The sequence below is a fragment of the Oratosquilla oratoria genome, chromosome 6, assembly GCF_046742065.1.
Source record: "Oratosquilla oratoria isolate Oo_2021 chromosome 6, ASM4674206v1, whole genome shotgun sequence".
Lineage (NCBI taxonomy): Eukaryota > Metazoa > Arthropoda > Malacostraca > Stomatopoda > Squillidae > Oratosquilla > Oratosquilla oratoria.
This window is the reverse complement of record NC_134782.1, coordinates 42,478,111-42,504,342: the sequence shown is the minus strand read 5'-3', so window position 1 is coordinate 42,504,342 and position 26,232 is coordinate 42,478,111. Positions and strand designations below refer to the sequence as shown.

Sequence of the window (26,232 nt, the reverse complement as noted above, 5' to 3'; positions counted from 1 at the left end):
TATGATGGATTTGAAGATTGGTACTAGCAATCTTATTCTATATACAAGTTCAGAAAACAACCTAGTGATTGGGAAAGTTTAGAATGATGGAAAATGAAAAGTAACCAGACTGTTATGTTGTTAATAATATGAAATGTATGAAAATGTACTACAGAAAAAAAAATCTTAGACTAACATCTACCCACAGCATACTATATTGAAGAAAAAAGAAAGAAAAAAAAAATCATGCTACTGTACAGGAAGAGTTATAATCACTGTGATTTCAACAACTGACAAAATACTACTGACCTAGTGTGACAAATATACATGCTGAGTACAATTACAAAAAACATCTACTTTTATGTCAATAAGCTTCTTCCCCCTTATAAGGGGGGTAGCTGGCTAAGACATGCACCCATTGTCCATCCATTTGTTTCCCTTTTAAAAGACTTTTAGATCCTGGTGGATGAAAGGCCATCTGTGCCCCCATACCCGATACCTGGGTCAGAAGCAATACAGTATGCCACACCTCCACAGCAGAGCCCAACAGCAGTAGCTAATGAACTATGCCCTTGGTCCAACTAGCTGGTGGCAGGTTTCGAACTGCCATCACCTTGACCTACACTGCTAGTAGCAACACCCTAACCCACTTGGCCAGCAAACATCCATTATTTGATTGACTGATTGATTTGGTTTTATGTCACAAACTCCACCCTATCAGGAGGCTAGGATGGTGCCCCTTATGGAGCCCTTGGTTCAACTTTGCTGGTGGCAGAGTTTGAATTGCTATCCCCTCAACCTTTGCCACCAGCAACAACACCCTAACCCACTCAACCAGCAAGCTTCCATCTGATCTTATAATCACAATAATAACTGTTGCCGAGTTTTGCTGACAGAAACCCTACAGTCCCACAGTGGCTGGCAACAGTCACTGGGTCCTTCGACACATCTCTCTGGAAAGAACTGTTGCCTGTGTCATATCAGTGTGGAACTATTTCTATGTCACTGGATGGGAGCAGTCACCAATTTTTTAGCTATCCTCATTTGAAGAAATGGAGGAAATCCACATGAAACTGATGGACAGAGACCTTGAGCCTGGGCTGGAGACAGAGTGTCAGCCTCTCAAGTCTGTACATCCAGATGAGTTGAGGGTGTTGAGAGACTTTGAAGAGAGACAGCCAGGAGATGAACGTCTCTGAGATCCACCTAACAGGCCCAACATTCACATGTACCCGTCATTGGTCCCTAATTAGTATTTTACAATGGCACACATTGTTCACTGTGTTCACATTTGTACAAGAGAAACGTAACACAAACACCTAAGAGAACATGTTAATAATCAGTTAGAATTACTAAGTCACTCCAATGATCATCAAGTTTTAAGAAACCACCATTCTTATTATCACAGCACTGAAGAATTAAGGGAATTAAGATGGTTCATGCACAACACCAAGTCAAACTTATTACCTTCAAACCTTTTACACATTTCAAAATGTTCTGTGTTTCTTTTGACAGGATAATCAACCAAATCATGGGGATGAAATTATGATCCAACTATAGCACTCGCCATGCCAACAAACCAAATCTTAACGCACCCATTCACTACCCTACTTAGGCACACCCCATCAATGGAGCTGAGATGCCCCAAACAAGCTTGAACAAGAGTGATAGAGAAGAAGCAAGGCAAGGCCACAACCGGGAGTCTAGTAGAAATGATACTTGAGTCCTTCCTGTTACAAACAAACAGGTGTTATAAAAAAAATAACCACAATCCCATTATCAAATAACTAAACATTTGTGGAAAACAATAGCATTATCATTCAAGGGAGTTGCTTTCTTAAAAAAAAAAAAAAAGCACCGCATACTAAGTTTCTGAAGCAGTTTGATAGAGAATGAAATATATCGACAGACAGAAAGGCCAACAGGAAGGCCTCTGTTGCTAAGTCCTGCACAGGTCTTACTATAAGTTCATAAACCTAAAAGCGTAAGTATATACAAACCTGTTTAGCGGTGAGGGGAGTTTGTTTTAAACTTTCATGGGAATCTGAGGACTCTGCAAAATATTCAACACAAAATAAGCCAAACACAAAACAAAACAAAACAAAACTATCTACAACCACAGTGATAATCTGTACAACAAAAGATAAATTAACAAACATAGCAAACACAACCCCCACTAAAAGAGAAAATTACAAAAAGTTAAAATATACACAGACAGGTGTTTTGAATCACAGATTTGTTTTGAAAGTAAGTGTTACAAGAAGGATTAGCAAATTTCTCCTTATTTCTATACTTTCCTTGAATACCACTGTATTTCTAGATCTTAGCTACTGGTAGAACTATATCTGTCCTAGTCATTTGTGGATAGAGATGTGCTCATTACAAATGAAGAACATGATATTCCTCTACTAATTTAGCCTGTGTATGATACCCAGCCCTTTGTTAAAACAGATCACAACACTCAAATATCTAATGGCACCCCTTTACATGACCTGTTAACTTATAAAGATAATGTGAACACAATATACATTATTGGTCATGAAAAGTCATCACTAGCTTGTAATTTGATCACCCCCAGAAATCTGCAAATTAAACAGATTATGAAATGTATGAGAAACAAATTTCCATTACATTCAATTTATTCTCACCCTGAGTGTTTGATAATATAACTCCAGGATATCCAGCAAAGACTAGTCTTCAATATTAATGTACAATTCATATTGCTGAGGCCAATGTTAAATAATTTTATTTTGGTGAAGGATGGACCTACTGGGTGGAATTTCTGTCAGTCAAGACCTTATTCTGACCAGGGGTCAATCTCTCATCTGAATAAAATTGCTCATCATTGGATTCCTGTCTATGGTGTATCAATGTGGGATGTTTGTGTGTCACCAGTTTGTAGTCATAGGAGAAAGGAAGCAGTCACAAGCTGTCAGCTCTCCTTTTGTGAAAAGGTGGGGGAAATATAAGTTAACAGAAAGAGAGATCTTAGGCCTGATCTGAAGACCACATGTCAATATCTAGGTAAAGGTGAGGATGTTCTCATGTTCTAAAGCTGGACATCAGGGAGATGATTCTCTCTGATGTACTTTAATGATTTCTGTTTTGTCCAGTTCCACAACAAGGAGGGAGAGAGAAATAAGCAGGCTGTCCAAGAAGTATTTGATTGATTTATGAAATTTCTGGCTTGAAGGCCAAGCGCCGGAGCCGGTAGGCCATTCAGTGTGCCAAGAAGTATTTGGCTCCTTTATTAGAGAGCAGCAAATCAACATCAAGGAACCCACATAACAAGTGGCATTACATGAATATCTATTTTTCTTTGTAGACTATAGCAACTGATGTATGAAATTTTATAACATATGTTCAATCATGCAATGTGTGATGAGCTATGTTCATGGTATAGTGTGAATAAATGGTGAAAAAAGAGAGAAAAAAAGAAAATCAAATCAAGGGAAAATAAATTGAAATTTGAACACATTCAAGTAATTCTAACCAGTGGGATTCATTCTGATTCCTGCCCCAAGTCACATTTCATCAAGCTACACAAACAGTTTTGGGTCATGCCAATTAAAAGAGACTCCAGTATGAAAAGGGTTTAATTCACCAAAACCACCATTCAAACTGAAGACCTCCTTTCAGCTGTACAAAATCATCAGGCATTACCCCAGGATAATAATCTTTAACATATGCCAGTATTGGTAGGAGCTCAGCAAGTGGTTGCCACGCAAGTGCATCATATCATATCAAATGACATGAAGTAAGCTTAAACAAACCTACAAAAATCTCTAAATCAGCAAAGTTTGAAATCATGTGATTTCTATCAAGATAGCTAATTCAGAAAATTTATAAACAGCTGTATTATTTTTCCATAATGGAAGCAGAAATATCATTGGCTTAACACTGATCATGCAAAGAATATACAAAAAGAAAACATTTATCATTCATGCAGCATAGAGTAAGTACATTCTACTTGCCATAAAATTGCCTTCTGTTTGCACAATGGCAAACTTTAAAGAATGGAAAAAAAGGATATAAATGAGTTATTCTTTCCTTTTTCATAACTTCCAATATTTCAGATTGAACTATTTTCTTATAACAAACAACTCATGCATGTAACTTACTTCTCCAATCCAGGTGGTGATAAGCAGGCGGGTCTGCAGTACTCCCCCGCATCATCGACACGGAAGAGTTGCGTTTGACCCTGGGTGGTGCAACAGGGGCTCCCTGAGATGGTCTTACATCAGAAGTGCGTGCATCATAGCCTCTTACTAACTCCACAACCTGGGAGTCATAGTTACATGGCTGTTGGCCCCGTTTATATTGATTGAAGTGATGTTGGCCTCCAGCTCGACGCAATCTTACTGCTTCATCACCTTAACAGGAATAAACAGAACAAATATATATATATGTACCATAGGAACCTTTCCCTCTTATGAGAGGTAGCTCAAAGTATACACCCACCTCACACCCATCCAAAACTCACTCATCATTCCTTTTATCTTAGCATCTTATGAATGAAGGGTCATCCTTGTCCCCCACCACATAGCTTGGGTCAAAAGCAATGCAGCAAAAATAGCAAAGCCCAACAGCCAAAGCTGGTTAACCCCCAATGCTTCATTATATGGCAAGCCTCCCCCTCATCCATTCAAAAAAATTTCAGAGCAGACAAGAGCATCCTTCGGAGCCATGTCATTTCTTCATTTACAACCACTCTCCATTCACTTCAATCTTTTGTACTCTCTCTCTTCCTTGCTTAACAGACATTCCTTTTGCATCCAGTGCCCTCCTCACCCATTTCTGGTCTTCCTCTCAAGTTTATGTCATCCATTTCTGCTTTCCACACCCTTTTTGCTAGTCTTTCCTTATTTATTTCATATGCATAAGGCACCTAAGCACTCTTTGATCTACCCTACCTGATAGCACTTTCTACTGTTCTCTACCTCAAATTCACATTTTTCAATCTATCCATCCATGTAACACCTACTATATTTCCCAAACATTCACCTCAAGCATGTTGAGTTATTTCTGCCTCTCTCAGGTTCAAGTATGCATTAACAATATTCATGCTTCACTTACCTACAATAGCTATGTCCCCAACAATATGAGCCTTTGGTAAGACTTTGGGTTTAATTGTTGGAGAAGATCGGGAAGCTGCTGCTGCTGCTGCATTGGGAGGCAAGTTGGAGTATCCAGATGGACGAGAGGTACTTCCAGATTTACCTGTCCCTCCGCTGGATCCTGAAGTTTGCCTAGGCATTCCAGCCCCTTGTTTGTTTGCCAGTTGGAAGGCAACCATGTTGTAATAGTACGGGGAATGAAAGGGCTGTGTCTGAACTGCTGCCTGACCGTCAACAACCTCAGGTTGAGATGCTGCCACATTTGGCACAGCAGATGATGCAGGAGGTGAAGTACATGGGTGTGAACTTGCTGCTAACTGTGCAGCCTGTAGTGGATTGGGAGATGTTGAAGGACTACCAAAGCCCTTAGGTGGAGGTATATTATGATATGGGGTGGGTGATACTGTTGTTTTTCCTGGAAGTGTGGCAGCCGGAGGTAGGTTCTGATATGCAGTCGGTGATTTTGAAGACTGATGCTGCTGCTGTTGCTGAGAAGGGAGGTTCTGGTAGGGTGACGGGGAGGACGAGTTACTTCCTGGCTGCTTGGATCTTGGGGGGTTAGCAGCAGTGGAGGCTAGTGTACCATATGGGGAGCTTCCGTTAGTTAATGGGGACTGTCGGTCAGGTCTTGATTCAGCACTACCCTTGTTTTCTGCTGCTTTACTGCATGGGCCACATGTCAGACTATATTCAGCATTATCACAGTGTCTTGTTGACCCTGAGGGTACCTGCTGGAGCTTTGAATGACTTGAATTGGACCTTGATATTGGCGGAAGTTGTGAACTTGTACATGTCTCCACATTTTCTCCTGACCTTGAGGAACAAGTCGATCTTGACTGAAGTGTGCTAGTGTTACTACTCGAACTGTGTGAATGTACATCTTCCTCCTTAAAGGTTGGGGAAGTTACATTGCTCTGGGCCGGACGATGCCTTTCTAAACTATTGACAAGTGAATTCAATTCTTCTAGCTTTTCTCTGAACAAGGCTTCCTTGCTATTACATTTTTCATTGATATTTAGACTATGATCTTCAGGAAGCTGAGTTTTGGCTTGAACTTGGATGCTTGCTATACCTTTCTGGAGAGCTGCTAGATTCTCATCCAAGTTTGCTCCTGCAGACTGAGTTAAATTCTGCTGACTTGTTGGACTTGCATTTTCTCTCTTGGCACCACTTTTACTTTGTTCGAACCAAATGGTTTCATACTTATGAGCTACCTTCTTTGGATCTCTGTTTTGTGCTCTTGCCTTCATGGCTTCCTCATTTTGTGTTACAGGATTGACAGCTTGCCTGTAACTGTTTCTTCTCTCCCGGGTCCTCAGCCCTTGAGGAGCTACGTTGACTTTGCTCTTCACTTCATCAACATCCATTGAGGTGTCAGCTGTAAAGGATTCCCCACTTGCGCTTTCTGACATTTTCTTGCTTTCCTTGGGCATGATTGATGGTATTGGAGAGTTGTTGTTGCCATGCAATAGGTAGTCCTGACAGTCCTTGTACACTTGCCTTGCAATGGGATCCAAATCCTTTTTTGAGCAAAATTCAGATCCACTTTTTGCTGCATGCTTGGCCTCACTGTTCTTCATTCGACGGCTTTCTTTGGCAACCAGCTCCATGTTGATTGTCTCAAACCCATCTTCTGTATTCCCCATTGCCTCACCAAAGTCCATTACTTCATAATCTTCAGATCCTGGGGTAGTGGCAGTAGAATGTGTTTGAGCAAGAGTTTCACGAGATTGTGACTTGGAGAAGGAACAAACTGTGGATACACTGCCCATCCCACTAGATGTGGGAATCACCTCATCATACACAGGAAACTTGGCAAAAGTTGGATTTACATTTTTCTTCAATGTAGCAGGGTTCATGTAAATTTCAGAGGACTCCTCTTGGGAAGAAACACTACAGTTGACATAGTCATGCAAATTCTTATCTTTCATTCCTCTTTTTGTGGGAACTGGGACATAAACATAACGTGGGGATTCACTGCAGTCAGAAGTAGGGCTGCGAACAACCTTAGCATTGACATATTCTTTATTGGGCCCTGAGTCTTGAAAGAGATCACATGTTGGAGTTTGTTGGGGTGTGTTGCTTGCTGATGCACTTGAAGCGGATTCCCTTTTCTGGTCCACTTGTGGAGAACTCTGAAAAGTATTTGTGGATGTCTGACTGGAAACTTCATGCTTTTCATGGCCACTGCCACCAACTCCTTTGCTTGAAGGTTCGAACACAGACTGTACAGTTCTTCTCCACAAAGGTGGATTTTCATACAGAGAGGAGACTACTGGTGGTGCAGACTGAGGGGTCCCTGGGGTAGAAGACACAGTTGTCGAGGACTGACCTTGGCAATTAAAACTCTGTGCCGACATGGGAGGACTATAAGGTTGTGGAGTTGTTATGTAGAGCGAATCTGGTGGTCTCACACTTCTGAACTTCTCATTAATTCCTTTCTTAGGAGGTAAGTTGGGTTTTGCTTCCACCGTAGCAGCTTTCTCTTCATGTGATGTCTTGGTGGAGGAGGCAGATCCCGAAGAGTTAGGCATCTGGTACACAGAGAGTTTGAAACCATCTCTAGGTGATGGAATATCTCCGATAAAATTTATATTTCCGCTCTCAGATCTGCTCAGACCTGAAAGATCTGTTTTACTCCTTTCTAGACTAAAGTAAGTATTTATATCAGACACTTTCTTTCTACCAAGTTCAGGACTATGTGTCGAGGCAATTGTGTTCGTATTGGAATCAAAAGGTCTAGCATATCTGAAAGACTTGCTTTTCTTAATAGGCAAAGCTGGCTTGTCATCAACTCGTGCTAACAATGCAGTCGTTGGGACGTCATCACTTGAATCATTGATGCTTGTGCTTCCCCTTCTTCGGATGCTCGGACTCGTATGTATGGGACTAGAGGGGGGTTTGGCAGCACTTACGATAGTGTTGGTTAGTTGGCAAGGTTTGGGAAAGACAGCGACACAAGTGGTGATCAACTGGGAAGGTTTTGGGGCTTCATGGAACTCAATCTTGTTGGGTACATCATTACCTTGGGACGATGATGCTGGAGGACAAATACTAAACTGTTTTGATTTTTCAATTATCTCAAAGGCCTTTTTGGTCTGAATAGTCTCCTCGGCCCCGAGACTGCTCTTGCGCTTGACTTTAGGCGCAGCTTCTGTATCCTGGTGCAGGCTCAGCCCTGGCCTTGCTGTCACGCTGCTTGCACTTCTTGATAACCGGTTACTTGGAGTTTCAACCTCTGGAGACTTCTCAAACAATTCCTTCAACTTCTGAATGCTGGGGCGCCTCACAATTTCACTACTTTTGCCAACAGCCTCCTCGTCCCTGCTGGAACACGAGATACTCTCAGGAGCACTGGACTTCCTGAAGGTGACTACAGGCGAAGGAGTACGACTCTTGTTGTAAGAAATTGGTGGTGTTGCAAGAGTCGAGTACCTCGATCCACTCTGGATCCCTTGCAAAGGTGTTGGAGTAATATTTGGAGTTGTACTCGGTGATCCTCCAACAGAGTACAAAGGCTGAGGGCTCCTTGAGGAAATGGAGGTTGAGAGAGCTGAGCTACTGTGTGAAGACACACAGCTCATGGGAAATGTGGGCGATGTGTGAAGGAGCTTTGGACTGGCATTTGTGAACCACCCAGATGCTGATACAGCATTTTCCTGATTTCTGTTCACAGTTGCCTCCGACTCCCTGTCAAACTTGGAAGGTGGTGGGATAATCTGTTTGTTCTGTTGAGTGAATGGCATATGATAGTGTCCTGAGGGTGATGGAAGAGGTGAATGCACCAAAGGCTGTTTGTCTCCTTGTCCCATGAACTGAGCTGACTGGGAATGTGGGAGGGGAGGGATACGAGAAGATTTCTGGGGGAGTGGGGGTCCTGGCCTGTCCAGTGTACTGATTGGTGAACTGCTGGCAAGTGGACCTGAAAGATATGAACATAACATGAACTCTATGGCCACTTTTAGACACACACACATTATATATACATACAGCAGCCACACAGAAGCTCTCAATGGTCCTTGAGCTCTCCCTGGTATCTCTGTGAAAAAACTCTGGACTGCTGTTTTGTGTTACATTAGTATGAGTTTCTACTTCACTATAGTAATAGTAGGAGGGGAGCAATCACTAGCTGATGTGAAATGGTACAGATAATACAAATGAAGTTGATAAAAAGACATCTTAGGTCTGATGTAGAGAAATAAATGTCAGCCCTTCAAGAATGCACCTCCAGATGGCATTGATAAGTATTGAAGATGAGCACCAGTAAGATGATTCATTCTGATTATCTTGTGGGACCATCATTTGCAAGTACTTGTCAATGGTAACATTTGTTATGAAGGCCAAGAAATTTAACACACCAATTCACCTCAACTTTTCCACAAAATAATCTATAAAATGCACCAGGAAAAAGACCTTCAACTTTCTATTATAGTACAGGCATTCTTTTTGACCCTTTGGTAAATCCTAAATGAAAAAGCACACTGCCTAGAATTGAGTCAAATTAGGGTCTTTCTCAAGAACTTAAATGATTAATTTATTATTATTCTGAAGACAGATTTTGGAGAAACAGCATATAAAGGTTATTTATAAAAAAAAAAAAAAAAAACTAACCTTGATTTTCTGGTTTGACATAGAGCTCTTCGTAGTCATTTTCCTTCTCCCTGAGTATGAGAGGAGTGCCATCCGTTGCGATGTTCTCATACGGATGAGCATCAATGACTTTGAGCCTTTCTTTAAAAAATTCCCTGATGGCCCGATGCAGAAGAATGTACTGCTCCTTGGTCTGTACCATGGCTACTCGCTGTCTACGCATGTCGCTGATCAAAGCAAACACATTCAAGTTTTCTGTCAGACGCTGAAAAATAAAAAGATAAAAATATATCAGAAATTCAAGACAATATTTAGGCTTATCAATTTGATAGCTGACTACTCCTTAGATTCATGGTAGTCTGGATGGAACATCAGTGAGGAAACTTCTGAGGGGATGCAGATATTATGTTTTGTGTTCAGCAGAGTTCTGACTGAGGGTTCAAGTGATTTTGGTTGCTGTTCTGCAGTTATATTCAAATTGAACAAATCTAAATTTATGGATGAAATAGGCAAGAACTGGTTTACCAATAGAGTGGTCAATGAATGGAATAAACTTAGTGTCCACGTTGTGAGCGCTGAAATTATCGTTGTTTTAAGACAACTTTATGGATGGGGATGACAAGTGGTAATGGACATGGAACTGCCTAGTGTAGGCCCTATGGTCTCTAGCAGTCTCCTTCATTCTTATGTTCTTATAATATTGGGCTATTACTCTTTGGTCATCTGCATACATGAGAGCACACATCAAGTATACTACAGCAGTTGAAATCTTACCATTAATGAAGGAATATGTTTACATTTCACATCCCACTGTATATCAACTTTACTCTGTTGCCTCAGTTCTTTCTTGCATGATGTAGAAAAAAAAAGTACCCAATGACTTACCCCAGCTCGTAGAAGACCCCAGACATAGTCAATAGCACAGATGGTGCCAGTACGTCCACACCCTGCCGAGCAGTGCACCAACACGGGCAACGTCTCCGAGGCCTGGCAGTCCCTCACTAATCGAACCATATCCAGTAAGGGACGCACTGTGTCAGGAACACCATGATCAGGCCATAGCGTGTAGTGGAACTGGCAGATGGTCCGTTCCTCTGCGGAAATGAATTCAAAATTAATAAATACACCTATATACCAAGGGCCTCGTTCACCTTATATGGGAGATAGACAAAAACCAATAAATACTATACAATATCATGTATGCCACCTTCAACTGGATAACATGAATATATGCATACATACATAAACACACACATTCATGGTCTCTTCCCTCTTACATAGAGGGTAGCTTCATCAAGCACACCTTCTTCATACACATTAAATCCCATTGAACACTTCTCCTATTTCACCATGTTGAAGATGAAGGGATATCCCTTTCCCCTGTCACAGTGCTCTGGTTGCAGCCAGTGCAACATGGCACAGCACTTTGGCACCAAGGTCTGAGAGCTGGAGCTTACCCTCATCATTTCCTAATATGGTGATCCCTAACCACCTTCTCATCCACCTAAATAGTTCATGGAGCAGATGAGAAGAATACCCCTTTGGGCTGTGTCATCCTTCCAGCCATTTGTTCTCTCCATTCACTTTTATTTTTCACCCTTTCTCTTCCCTGCTCGATATACATTCCTCATCCATCCAAGCACCCCTTCACCCCCATTCATTTTCATCATTCTTGGTCTTCCATATTCTCTTTTGCTTTTCTTCCTTGCCCATTCCTTAAAGTAAAAGAAAATACATACATACATACACATACCAAAGGCTTTTCCTCCCTTATTATAGGGAGGTAGCCAAAAACCTTGGCATAAAAACCACTCCTACCCATTCCATCCCTATCACACTCCACTCCCCTCCACCCTCTTCCCTCCCTCTTATCTTAGCACCTCCTGGATGACGGGTCATCCTTGCATCTTGTCCACTGCCCTGGGTCAGAAGCAGTGTCGCAAGACACAGCACATCCACAGCAAGGCCACTTCATTAAATCGGCGACCCCACCCCTCTCCGTCCCCTCATGTAGAAAAGAAGACGAGGAGAAATCCCTTCGGCCTGCTTCGAAAAAATAAAATAAAACGAAACAGAAATTCTATGATCTTCTCCATCTGACAGTTCTCTGCCTCACTTCTACATTTTCTCATTCTATTCATTCTTGTAACATTTATCATATTTCTCAAGTACTTCATCTCAAAAATATAATTTCTGCTCCCCCCCCCTTCATATTCTCGATCTCTGATCCATATTGTCATGGGTACAATCACGTCTTCATACAAACTTCTTTCCGTATTCATACCCAAATACCTATTTCATAATACTCTCATTCCAAGTACACATTTACTCCTCCATTCACCTCCATATGAGTAAAAATTATTATATGAAATTTCTGTATTTTATAAAACCATTATTATCATAATAATTATTATCATTATTATTACTAAAAATTTTTTTATGAAATAACACAGATCAAAGCCCGCCATACCTATCTTGCCACTGTCGCTAGTGTGCTTCAGTTTAAGAGTTCGGACCAAGAAGTCAGGACACACTTGTCTCGCCTTGACAAATGACACTGTCACGTTGCCATATTGCCTCTCTTCACCTGGGGAGCTTACCCAGTAGTTCTCACACTTGTGCTGCAGAAACAAATCTCATAAAAAAACAGTTAAGATTACCATCCATTACTGAATGAAATAACTACACTGACTGGCAATATCTTGACATATAATGCAGTCCATTATTCCAAAGCCAGGCATTGATATGATACTTAATATTATAAAATAAATTATAAAAAAAAAATGGACACCGATAATCCAAAATTTGGGATAATTAAGAAAAAATAGAAAAACTAATATTTTTCAGTGCAACGATCTGTTGACTTCAACATGCAGCTCCGAGAGCGGGTGACGGCACACTAGGCATTTCTCGCTAGCATGCTATTTGCTTTTGCTGCTTCGTTTGAGTAGCGACTTCGGGTAATATCTTTGTTTTTCAAATTTCCAAATGTCAAATTAATCTTGCGTCATACAGTGAGAAGCTGAATGACGAATTAAGAGAAATTAAACGAATGTTTGACACATTCTTGAGATGTTCTTTCGGAAGTCTAGAATAGCATGACCAAAGTCGTTTCTATTCAAACGAAGTAGCAAAAGCAGGTAGCATGCTAGCCTAGTGTGCCGTCACCTTTAAGACAGGGACAGATCCAGAAATCTGGAGCGGGAGAGTTTGGGCTATTGACCCTCTCCTATTAAAATTTAATTGACCCAATAATATATCAAATGCACCTAAGTACAGTTTGGAATAAACCTTTTCAAATATCGTGAAACAAAATAATAACAGTATTATGTGGGGAGAAACAATGCAGGAGATGACATGAGCAACAACAGAAAAAAATTACTACACGATTATGATCTGAATTCATTACACTCGCGAAATGACACGCATCTGCCGGTCATTACGTCTTCTATCTGTCCACCATGACGTCTAATATCTGCCCAAGATGTTTTAACATATTACCAAGACATCTCCCATCTGTCCAAAAGCGCACAAAGTCACATTACACGCGACATGACGTCATAACCCGCAGCGACCTCCTCCTCCTCCTTACCTTCCCACCCTCCATCTCGTTGGAGGCCATGATGATGACCTGCACCTCACACTCGACCACCATCCTCCAGAGGTCGGCCACGGTGTGCGCCAGCGGACCCTGGCAGGCGATGTACGCCCGGGATCCGCTGGCGCCCCGGATGTAGTTGGCATTGATGTAGTCGCTTCCCGGGACACCCGGGAAGGGACTGAGCGTTACCCGGCTATAGTCATCTGTGGAAAGAGGGGTCCAATGTTAGTTTCGATACTCGTACTGATTTTACTTCAATAACAACAGTATAATGTAATATAATAATAATAATAATATCAACAATAATCACAAGAAATAAATAAACGTAAGAATTCAAGCTACGACAACATGCAAAACACAATGGTCACCAATTAAATGAATTAACGAAGAAAATTTTCTCGAGAATAGTTCATTACGAATTCATAATTTATAATGAGTTGGGTAAGTTATGATATCAATCGTACCGGGTGGCACTTTTTATACTAAAATTTTGGTTTGCTGCCAGTCGAATTTCTGACATCTACTTGGTAGCAAGAGAGAGAGAGAGAGAGAGAGAGAGAGAGAGAGAGATACTTCACCGAGGAAATTATCACAGCACTGGCACTTGCATAGCTGCGGGAGACTTATTTCGTAGAACTGAGACCTGCAACGGTTTGTAGAATATTCAAAAGATGATTAAACGGACGGGAGAAAAGAAAATCAAGCGAGAAATTGCTAAAAACTAAGCGAACGGTCCCGAGTTCTTTTTACCTGAAGAATGAAAAAAAAAAAAAAAAAAAAAAACAAAGTGAAAAAAGCGTGTCAACAGCAAGCCAAACGGAATATCGTCATTAACGTAAAGGAAATAAAAAAAATGTGTTACATAAATTTGTGGAAAAATCTGGCACATTCAAAAGCAGTTTCGGTAGTAGATTATCGGCATAAAAACTGTGGTATTATATATATATATATATATATTTATATATATATATATATATATATATATATATATATATATATATATATAAACGAAAAAATGCAATGGAAATATCCCTGGACCTGACAGGCAACAGTGAAAACTTTATTTCAAACACACTTGTATAGGTCGTTCCTCCATTATTTACGACCACATTTATGAGCTATTACACAGCAGACCAGGTGAAAACCAAAAATTTTCTTCTTTTCCCAGGCGACTGTGGGACTAGAGGCGACATGACGTAACAATGAAAACATAAGACGATCACCGCGTCGTCCCGCCAAGGAAGTTTCCATACCGTATTTTACAAAAGTTAAAAGAAAATGAGGAGGAAAGCAGACTTTCTAAGTCACGTCTAGGGCTGAATAATTAATGACCGTAGTATGTCCACATACGGTGCAGCACAGAGGCGGGAGATGAGAACTTTGGGAAGAGAAGGAAGGGACGATGGCGGGAAGAGGAGGAACGGAAGGAAGATGGAAAATTGGAGAGGAGCGAGAGGAAGAAGAAAAAGAAAACAAGGGAATGAGAACAATTCAGGAAGATGAAGAGGAAGGGGGTAGAAGAAAGGAAAAGGAGAAGGGAGTAGAGGAAAAGGAGAAACAATATCAGGAAGAAAATCGAGCAGGAGGAGCAGGAAGAGAAGAGACACAACTTGGAGGAAACGGCGGAGGAGGAGGAGCAAGGAAAAGAAGAAAGAGAAATAGGAGGAAAAGGCGGAGGGGTAGGTGCAAGAAAAAAGAAGAAAAGACGAGGAGTGGGGGGGGGAGAGGGCGAGAGGAGTAAGTAACGAGTTCGGCGGGGGGAGTGAGGGAGAGAGGGAGGGGATGACCCACTTCTCTCGATATCCTGGGAAAATGGCAAGAGCTCCCGCCTCCTTCCTTCTGCACAGGAGGAACTCCCAGCCACGAGTCCCGGGGGGCGATGAATAAAATCGCCTGGCGGCAGACAGAAAAAATGTCATCTGGTGAGAATTAGAAAGAAAAGACGTATTAAACTATCAGTACAATGGAGGTAGTTTCTACAAGACCAAAACGATAAAGCAAGCAACACAAACCCAGAGCATCAAGAGTTCAAAACGAAATCAGGTTTCTAGTTGAACTTTGATAAAAAGTGACAGAAGACAGATAATATTGCTTCGCCCTCGTAGTTAGCGTTGACGGCTGTCATATCGCAAACCCGAGGTCACACCACACTTAAGGTTTAATTCCTCCTGTATGCCGTTATTGTTCCCCTTGTGCAAGGTGTGTATGTGTCACAGCATAACACGTACACCGAACTATACTTCCTCTGAACTCTCATCCAGGAGGGTAATACCTGTCGACCACGAGTCTAGTAAGTGATCCAGGACTATGGTGAATGAAACACGTGCAGAAAAATATATATGCATAAATATGCTAATAAGAACACGGGTACGTGTGTTCACTTATGCAAAGTAGACCACTTGGAAAAAGAAACTAACGAAGCAGAGCACTTTCGTATATTACATCTTCAGTGCACTGGATGTAATATACGAAAACGCTCTGCTTCGTTAGTTTCTTTTTCCAAGTGGTCTACTATGCATGCATATATATATATATATATATATATATATATATATATATATAGATATAGATAAATGTGGGTAAAAGTAAGGTGATGAGATGTGTAAGGGGTGAAAGTGGCAGTAGACTGGAAGTGAGCATTAAGGGAGAGCGACTGGAGGAAGTGCATAGTTTTAGATACTTGGGTGCAAATGTGGCAGGAAAAGGTGGAGTGAAGGTGGAGGTAGAATGTAGATTGAGAGAAGCGAGTAAATGCCTTGGTGGATTAAAGAGTGTAATGAGGAATAGACATCTGGGAATGGATGCTAAGAGGAGACTGTATGAAGGAGTGATTGTGCCAACAGCACTGTATAGGGCAGAAACATGGAACATAAGAGAGGAAGAGAGAAGGAGTTTGAATGTGTTTGAGATGAGGTGTCTGAGAAGTATGATAGGGGTTACTAGGCTAGATAGAGTGAGAAATGTGGGGGCGAGGAGGAGAACAAGGGTGGAAAGGGAGTTGGGAGATAGGGTTGATGAAAGAATATTAGGATGGTTTGGACACATGGAAAGAATGAGTGAAGAAAGACTAGTAAAAAGGTACGAAAGGCAGATGTGGAGGGAGTGAATATGAGGGGACGTCCTAGGATGAGGTGGATGGATGGGGTGAAGGGGGCTTTGGGGAAGAGGGGAATGTCTGTTGAGGAAGGACGGGAGAGGACAGAAGACAGGGGTGAATGGAGAATGGTTGTATATGGAGGATGTCGTGACGCATGAGGTGGAATGGGCCGGGGGATGGGGGGTGAGGTAGTATGTGTGAGCAAAATTTGACGCAGCCCGAAGGGATTTCTCCCCGTCTTCTCCTTTTATGCAATGGGGGGACGGAGAGGGGGGGTCGCCGATTTAATGAAGCGGCCTTGCTGTGGATGTGCTGTGTCTTGTGACACTGCTTCTGACCCAGGGCAGTGGACAAGATGCAGGGATGACCCGTCATCCAGGAGGTGCTAAGATAAGAGGGAGGGTGGAGGGGTGTGGAGTGTATTCAGGGATGCAATGGGTGGGAATGATTTTATGCCTTTTCCTTTTTGGCTACCTCCCTTGTAAGGGGGAAAAAGCCTTGGTATATGTATGTATGTATGCATGTATATATGTATGTATGTATATATATATATATATATATATATATATATACATATAGCTTAATTTACATAACACGCATAATACACAGTACACAAAACGACGCGTTTTAGTAATGTCGTCAGCTTTTCCTTACCATTTATCGAAAAAAAAGCGAGTGGAAAATACAGATTATGTGACTTCCCTGGGGATATATATAAGATCAAATTGGGAGACAGATGTCCAACCGATCATGTCCGGAATTCCAATTAAGTATTCTTTTTTTTCATCCAAACATTTCATACTATGATGCACACGCTTCCATTTGTTGTGTGCATAAGTTGTGCGTTGTATATCCCAAGGATGAAGCTGAACGAGTTTGTTTACAGCAAATTTTCGAATCGAAAGAATGACTTCACTTTTCTAGAACATTTCCGTATGAAATTGTCGTTACTATCATTTCTATTATTGTTCTTGTCATTATTAATTTACTATTCATTTAATACTACTCAGATTTTTTCTTTTCCATAGAATGCGTTTAAACTGATCTACCCAAGATATGCTCCTAAATAAATAAACTGTCAATTCGGCGAGGACGCCTCTGATGGCAACAGTGGTACGCACGACCGACAGCAACGTGATGAGTTTGCTATCAAAATATATTGAAACCATATCCCAGCGATAAAGTATTGATGGGAGTATTTCGCCAATATTCCATAGTACTGTCAACTGTGAAATATTACTTTCCGCTAGCATCTGCTATAAATATGCTAGTTGGTGTGCAGGTTAAAATATCCCTTCTATTACAGTTTCAAACTATTACAAATTGTCCTGTATAAGAAAATAGATCACAAAATATGTAGAAGCGAATAATATGATGGCAGACTGCTTAGTCAAGTCACGAGGCTGTAGGTCAAGCAGCCAAGGGAATGCAAAGTATGACATGCAGGCGAGCAGGATGTAGAAAAAAAAGTCCTCCTTATTTTACATAATAAACATTTTCGTAACCAATATGATTATCCTTATTACCTCAGCTACCCTACCAGGCATATCTATGCCCCCACCTCCTTCCCAACAGAGCCAGATCCGCCACTGCAGACAAGCAAGCAGGGGCAAGCACGCATATTCCAGACGATGCGGAGAGTAAAGGATACCCCACCCCCGCCTAATATCTGTAAAAAAAATTCTTTCTACTTCCTCCTTCCTCTTTCTCTCTTTCCATTTTCTTCAGCTCTCTTCTCAACCGTTTTCTCCATCTCCTACATCGCTACTGACCCTCCATCCTCTCCCCCTCTCCTACACTAGCTATGCTCTTGCATGGCGGGAATCGGGAGTCGAGTCGAGACGACAGTGCTGCTCCCGGCGGCTTCCTGTTTGGGCGTCTGCATGAGCTGGCTGACAGGAAGTACCAGTTAGCTGATATGGCGTCTAGGCTGAATGGAATTGTGATCAAGTTGACTGGCATAGCTGAGGAAGAGGTTTTAAACATATGGGAGGCGGGTAAAGATCCCTAGTATGATAGGTATTTCAAATATGATTTAAAAAATACCAGACATCCGTTACGGGGGTCATAGTATGAAAAAATATGTATATGTAGGTTACCTGACCGGTGGCAACTCCCACTTGGTTAAATTACTAGGTTAGTACGAATAATAACACAGAAATTTAAACTGGCTTTGATGTGTGTGCACGCAAGTCAACAAGGAAGCTAGCAAGTGTGTACTTTGTACCACGCCATCCTACCTCAGTTGATCGTCAACAGCTAGAGCGTACAGTCCCGAGCCAAGCCGCCTTGCATAGCCTGGGGGCGTGCACGCACGCATTCATTTTTTTCCATTCCTGCTGATGCCATTACGAATACAGTTTTGTATCATTGTATTATATATATATATTATTTCATAGACACCTCATATAGTTTGGGATATTTCTTACCAATTATTAGCACAAATATGGAAAGTCGAAAAACTAAGGTTGCAAATACTACTAAAAGTATAAATTTTAAAGTTATTATCATGACTATCTTGCATGGTAGCTCAACCAATATTGTTGAATTTCAGTATATTTACAACAGCATTGCCTAGGTCGTTGAGTAAAAATTACAACCCCAGTCCAAGCTATGACCAGGGGGGGGGGGGGTTATGAGATATTTGCATGTTTGCGCATGCGTGTTCCCGAGCGCGTGGCCTGCATGACCGCACAGGGTTGTGAAGCCCACAGAAAGGACTGCATGACGGGGGTCATGCAATGTGTCAACACTGCATGGAAGGGGCGTGCTGGAGATGCCAGATAAGCCTGCTCACGGGTTTACGAGCTCGTGAGATGGGTCGTGAGAGTGAAGGGAGGGAGGTGAGAGCGGGTGTAAGGGTCAGTCTGGACTTTTCGTGAGATGTCTGTGACTAGATCATGTTGGCCCCAACGTGAGAGAACGTGAGGACCGTGATACTTTTGACGTCTTCAAAAGTCTGGACTACACTGTTGGTGCACACACGCGCACACATGTACACACGACAACATACACGCGTTCCAATGCTCCCGACATCAGGTCGTATCAGTTGCAATAGGTATTGGTCCATTTCCATTGCAAACACCAATGCATTTTCGCAGAGCTCTCGCCAAATGCACATCCATTCCACACCCACCACCACAACACACACACACACAAAATTATATATATATATATATATATATATATATATATATATATATATATATATATATATATACCTAAGTAACCACTAGGAAAAGTAAACTAACGAAGCTGAGCGCTTTCGTATAATTACATCTTCAGTGCTGATACAAAGGAATTATTTGTATCATAATTCCTTCTTTGTATCAGCACTGAAGATGTAATTATACGAAAGCACTCTGCTTCGTTAGTTTACTTTTCCTAGTGGTTAATTACGAATTTGTGAAAACGCGTTCCTAGTGTTTTTATTGCACACACACACACACACACACACACACACACACACACACATATATATATATATATATATATATATATATATATACATATATACCCGTTACTTGTTACTTCTGCAAACGTCTCCATCTCTCCCCTCCATGAGTAGGGGGAGGGGGTGGAGGAGGGCCATTTTCTGTTGGGCGTTAGGTTACGTAAGCTGGCATCCCGCAAGTGATACATTGCCTCCATCTGTTAACCCCCAATATCTGGCAACATATGACCGCATCCATTCCCGCTTTGGAACCAAATGTATTTTACTGTAGTCTATTCTATTTCATTTGCCTTTTCTCTTACCGTCTACCTCTTTACCTTTGTGTTCTTCCTATTCTCTACTCTTCCATTTTCCTTTCTTTAGTTTCGTCTTCATCGATTTTCTTTGGGTTCTTTGAGTCCATCTTATCTAAGTTCTAGGATTCTCGTGTTCATTACTAGGAATGTCAACTAGTTACTTTAGTAGGGAGTGAAACTTTGTCGTTTCTTTCGCACAAGCACGTTTTGACAGAGGTAAAACTCAAAGAACATTTCTTATTTAATCGATATAGACTTTGAAGACAAGCACATGAACACATGAACAAGTTGGGATGTGCGTGTATGTGTCTGTCGGTGTGTGTGTGTGTAAGGTCACAGCTTTACCCACAGATCGGACCATATATGAGATTTGAGGTCTCATACGGGAGTGTAATAACTGTTGATCACTAGTTCAACACGTGATCCAATATGATTTATCACACACACACGGGATCTGAAATTGTTATCCGGGATGGTAATAGGTGACAATCACGAGTCCAGCACGAAACCCAAACCCACACACACAAACGTGCACATGCGTAATGCGCACATGCATGACAAATCGAGTTTACTGTTGCCAAACTGATCCTGGATCGATGATGTTGACAGCAGCCTCAATCACCGACTACAAACGTAAGCGCGCGTGTTGATGCTGGGAAGGGGGTGGGGGTGCTGGAAGCATTCTCTTCTATATAATTATCGATACATTCGAAATAATTACTTTCGTTATGACCCAATTTTAAAGCCTCCAGTTTCTTCCTGCTTTCCTCCAGTCGAATAAAATCGCCTGGCGGCAGTCCGAATGAGTACATGTCACATTAGATGGTTAAATTGTTAATCCTGTTGTTTACTGGCTTATGTAACTTTGTTACATAACCTTGGTTTAAAAACAGTCTTAAACGTTGAACTTTTTTGTGGTATCAACCTCTTCATGGGCATAGCAGTACTAAATTACTTATCTATTTCATTGTTTATTTACTTATCTTTGCTTTCGTCTATTTATCCATCTATTTATACGCAAATATTCCTGGGTGATTGCAACCTCCGAACGCAAAAATGATAAAAACCCACGTTAAAATATATATATATATATATATATATATATATATATATATATATATATATACATATATATAATATATATATATACACATATATATTAAGCAACTCCTGAATATAACTAACAGCCACAAAAAATCAATCTACATACATAGATTTAACCTCAAAACCACGGGTCAAATCAACTCACCATCTGCTATAATAGGTATCTCATCAGAAGGGTTATCATTTACTCATAAAGAGTTTCAAGGTCAGAGAGCTCACATAAATGAAAAATATAATAATGATAATGGTTATGACAATAATAATAATTATTATGATAACGACGACGATGACAACAGCAATGATAATAATAATAATAATAACAACAATAATTATAAAAATAATGTGGAACATCTACGGTCCACAGATGCCCAATTTAAAAAATGAAAGAAAACAGCCCTTCTTCTGGCAGCTCCTCAAAGAACTTTCTGGAAAGTCGAAAGTTGCCAAGTATCCCTTTTGTCTTCGTCGACATCACAGTTTCAAATGTACTACCAACCAATGTGATATTAACAGTTGTTTAAGATCTGTCCTTATGTTTAACACACACACCTATTCGCTTTGTGGATATGAATTAAAAATACCAATTGGCAACTGATCTTCGGAGTATTTCGTGACAAAAGTACTTGTTGCCCCCTGACCTATTATTCAAGTTCTGTTCTTCAGAAATTCGTTGTTCCAATATTGTATGATACACTGAATCAAAATCTTATTTTTAAGTTAAATTTTTCATCCAATATACAGTACGAAATTCATATAACTATATTTTTTTTTTTTAGAAAAGATGGATTTGAGAAAATAAATCTATGTAAGGGCACTGGAGCAATTTTAGCAATCTAAGGCTTTTGCTTTAATGTTAGATTATTTTATTCCGTTTAGGAAAAGCTTTGTTCAAAAATAATATTTTTACAAACCAATACATAACACACCTTGGTATGAACAGATGCATAAATAATTCATACCACAAAAGAATATCTCCTAACACTTCCTACCCACCACCATGTCCGTTGTCTAGACCTGACTGTGTCCCAAAACACACCAGGAAAAAGTCTAGAAAAGTCTAGAACGCTTATGGCAAGAGTCGCTGTTGTTTCCATCCAGGCTGAGGAGGTCGTTTTCTTTGGAAGGAAAGGGAGCAAAGAGAGTGGGAAGCCAGTCGCTGGGTGTGGTGTAGGGTAGGATGGTGGGGACGGAGAGTTACAAGTTACCGTTAGATCACTAGTGTCGATATTTCTTTGTGTTGCGGATTTACAGCACGTCCCGGCATTCTTTGCAACTCCCAATTAATGCCCTTTCAGAAATGGTACCACAGTCGTAGTATATGGTAGCATAACTTGACCAATGGAGAGAATCTTGGACGATTCTGTTAATCGCAGTCTCTTCAGCTCTTTGCTAATCTTGCTTTATCAACAATGAAGGATTATTGCGCCCGTGTGCCTGCACACGCACGCACAATCGCATTAAACCAACTTGTATACATCAACTGCTCACACACACACACACACACACACGTTCTCAAACCCTGCTCCTCTCAATGCATCCTAAGGGAGCGGTAATTTGCTCTTCCATACATATCCCCCTCCCTCCATTTTCCTCTGCCTCGAAAAATAAATAAATAAATGACAAAATAAACAAGAGAAAATAAATATACAAGTAAATATATATATATATATATATATATATATATATATATATATATATATATATATATGTCACGATCAAACTCATTCATTTTTTTTAGGGGGGGGGGTCTTTTCCTCTCTTGCACCTGTCAAGTAAACCCGAGATGCCTAATGACACGGCAGCTTAATTTCACGTAAACTTTACGGTCTCTGGACTCGCTTGTCTCTTATTTTATTTTTATTTATAATTATATAAGTAGATATATTCATGTCAGGCATTTTCTAGGAAACATTAAACTTCCTTGAAACTACGAATATTATATATATATATATATATATATATATATATATATATATATATATATATCAACAAAATGTGCTGCAAGACACTCGTGAAAAATTACGTGAATGTCGGTTGATCAGAAAAACATTGCAGTCTCTGACTAAATTCTAAAACGCATTTCAGAAAAGCCTATTTACGAAAAAATCAAATAGAAAATAATCTCAGACAACATTCTTCATCAAGAAATTCCCAGAAACATCTAATTACTAAGATAAATATATAAATAAATTAATTAATTATACATGTCTTAATGTTCTGTGGCAGAGAGGGTTTTGACAGCATAGTGTAGCAAATCTGTTGGCGGTTATTAGTAACTGCAATGGATCCCACAGCATCCGCCCCCGAGAGAGGTGAAGCCAGTCGACTCGATTCATTCGAGGCTAACCTTCACACACGCCAGAGTAAAATAATAATAATAACAATAATTATGATAACAATAATACCAACAACAATAAATACAATAAACATTTGCTTCACTAAATAAAATAAATAAACGTAATCTACTGTGGACACGACACACAACAAACATGAACACAATTTGACAAACACAACAGAAATACACTTTATCTGTTTATTTGATTTTATATTTACATACTTTCCTCTGTCATAACGCCTCAAACACAATTGGCACAATGGAAATATACAAAGACCACAACATAAACGGGGGCGAGTTTTGGAGGCCCGAGCGGCTGATGGTCGGTTCCCTCCATAATCATGGTGTCATATTCTACTGATACAACTACAATTGCAACTACAACCACTGAAAATATAACACCTTACTATAAATACAGCTGCAACGGCTACAATTACAATTCTATCTACAAATACAGCAACAACTACAGATATAACAATACAACAGCTACAACTAAAAATAACAACTTCGACTTTAACTACAAGTAACAACTACATATATAACAACTATAATAGCTACAGCTACAACTAAGACATAAAAACTTCGTCTAAACTACAAGTACAGGAACAACTACTAGCACAACAGCTACAACTACAAATACAACTATATATACAACCACAACTGCAGCTACAATTACGGCAGCAACTACATATATGACAACTACGCAGTTGAAGTACAAATATAACGACTGCAACAGCGTCACCTGCAAATACACCAGCAATCCCTCTCGACGTAGGGGTGGGATGTCCTGGGGTCCCTCATCACTCTTCATTTATGCCCCTCTTACTCGGAGGCTCCTTACATCGAACTTTCTTCTTCTCTTTTCCTTCCTTCTTCCTCTCCTTCCTACTTTTCTTTTTCTTTCTTTATTTTTTTAATTTGCGTTTTCTCTCGGCTACAATCAATCTTCATGTATATGCGCATATGTACACGCATACGTATGTACACATATAGCCTATGTACACATATAAGTTGAAATCAGAAGATCCACTTGCTTTTTTCACATATCAAATTTAACCGCCAATCTGCTGTCAAGCTATTTTATTCAACCAAACGATGAAAGGAGTGAAAAACTTTACCCAGTGAAAGACAAAACATCTTGAGAGCAAGTTAATTAGATGAATAATTTCTCAACTATTTCTTTCCTTCCATTTTCAAGAAATGGCACGGATTTCCAAGAAGGCGTCTTCAAGCCCTCCTCAATATCAATAAACCCATTCTTTTAACATCTTCCTTCCCGCTAATATATTTTTGTTCATGTCCATGGTATCGTGCACACACACACGCGCACATATATATTATTCATCTTTTATCTACATATTTATTTATGAATTAGTATATTTATTATATTTTTTTCCTAGGGTAGTCTGAGATCTGGTTTGAGAACCACAGTGGCATACATCACCTGCTACCTACGTTCTACACAAAGCTTTCTATCTTCAACCTTACTGACTTGTTCCTTTACTTCAATTATTCATCGCACTAACGCACACATGTGCTTAATTTCCTTTGCCCTATTTTCCCGGGCAAACTGCGGATTGCGCGCGTAAATGTTTCATCTTCCCGCTTCGCCATTTTGCGAGTCGACAAGAACCGTCGACTTAATTATTTTTTCGTTTGGCTGAGATAAAACTTCACTATTCCAAGGGTTAATGGCTACCTGAATTAACATAGTAAAATTTTGTCTGGTTATTTATTTATTTATTCATTTGTTTGAATTCTAGCCTACACTAAACAACTGAATTTGACAAGATCCGCTCTAAACGCATCAAAGCTTCTAATACCTTTGCCTCCTCGCCATGCACAAATTTATCTCCTAAACACGAAAGGTTTGGATCTTTCTCCTCTTCGTTTCCTGCCTCTCTTTTCCTCTCTTATTTCTTCTTTGACTATTTTCATTCCCATTCGCTTACAGAGCAGCCTAACTTTTACTTTCTTTGAAGTTATACCCAGTGGGATAGTTTGTCAACAAGCAATGACATTAACATTAACTTTTCCCCACCTTTGGTGTAAAGGCTCTATACATAACTCTTTCCTAATCTTATCCTAATCTAAACATCTGTCTTGAGGAGGGAAAAACACTTCAAATAAAATATAATGAAAAATAAAAGCTACTTTACTTCATTATCTCCTACCAGGAAACAAATGTAGAAAATAATAATACTAAAAACAAATAAACAAATAAATGAATATATAAATAAATAAATAGGTAACATAAGTGATTTTTCGTTCAAAGAAAACCAGAATTCTGAAATGTCAGGTAAAAAATGTGATTTCCTACGTCAAATGATCAATCAGAACACGTTTTTAAATATTTAGTCACGTTTTCACATTTATTTCCCCAACGAACCTAGCAACCTGCTATCATACCAAGCATTTGGAATTTGAAAAAATAAACTGATTTTAAAAATCCTCTAACGCCTTCATCGAAAAAAATGTGAAAATAACAAGGGTAGAAGAACAGAGAAGAAGGAGTGTATGAGAAAGAGGGGAGTGAGAGTATTAAGCAAAAGAAATTTCGAGGAAGATAGACAGACTGACGTTAATGCCATACCAAAGGAAAGTAAATCATTTTGAGCCGAGAGAAACGAGAGGAGGGAAATTATTTGGAGTTTGAAGA

At 40.1% G+C, this 26,232-nt stretch overlaps 1 protein-coding gene across 6 annotated transcripts in view; it reads right to left on the bottom strand.

The window, feature by feature from the left end:
• LOC143026451 (uncharacterized) overlaps nt 1-26,232 on the bottom strand; it is a 308,848-nt gene that overhangs the window by 11,316 nt on the left and 271,300 nt on the right. The window contains exons 3-11 of one of the 6 annotated variants that reach the window (XR_012966490.1): nt 13,279-13,490; nt 12,157-12,307; nt 10,572-10,780; nt 9,708-9,951; nt 5,056-9,018; nt 4,101-4,352; nt 3,954-3,986; nt 1,980-2,032; nt 1,575-1,709 (exon numbers count right to left, since the gene is read on the bottom strand). Coding sequence is in view for 4 of the 6 variants with exons in the window: in XM_076186856.1 (XP_076042971.1) it covers nt 1,980-2,032; nt 3,954-3,986; nt 4,101-4,352; nt 5,056-9,018; nt 9,708-9,951; nt 10,572-10,780; nt 12,157-12,307; nt 13,279-13,490 (5,117 nt within the window). In the remaining 2 variants the exon portion in view is untranslated. The remainder of the gene's footprint in view (nt 1-1,574; nt 1,710-1,979; nt 2,033-3,953; nt 3,987-4,100; nt 4,353-5,055; nt 9,019-9,707; nt 9,952-10,571; nt 10,781-12,156; nt 12,308-13,278; nt 13,491-26,232) is intronic. The other 5 variants (XR_012966491.1, XM_076186856.1, XM_076186857.1 and 2 more) reach the window with 5 other exon arrangements.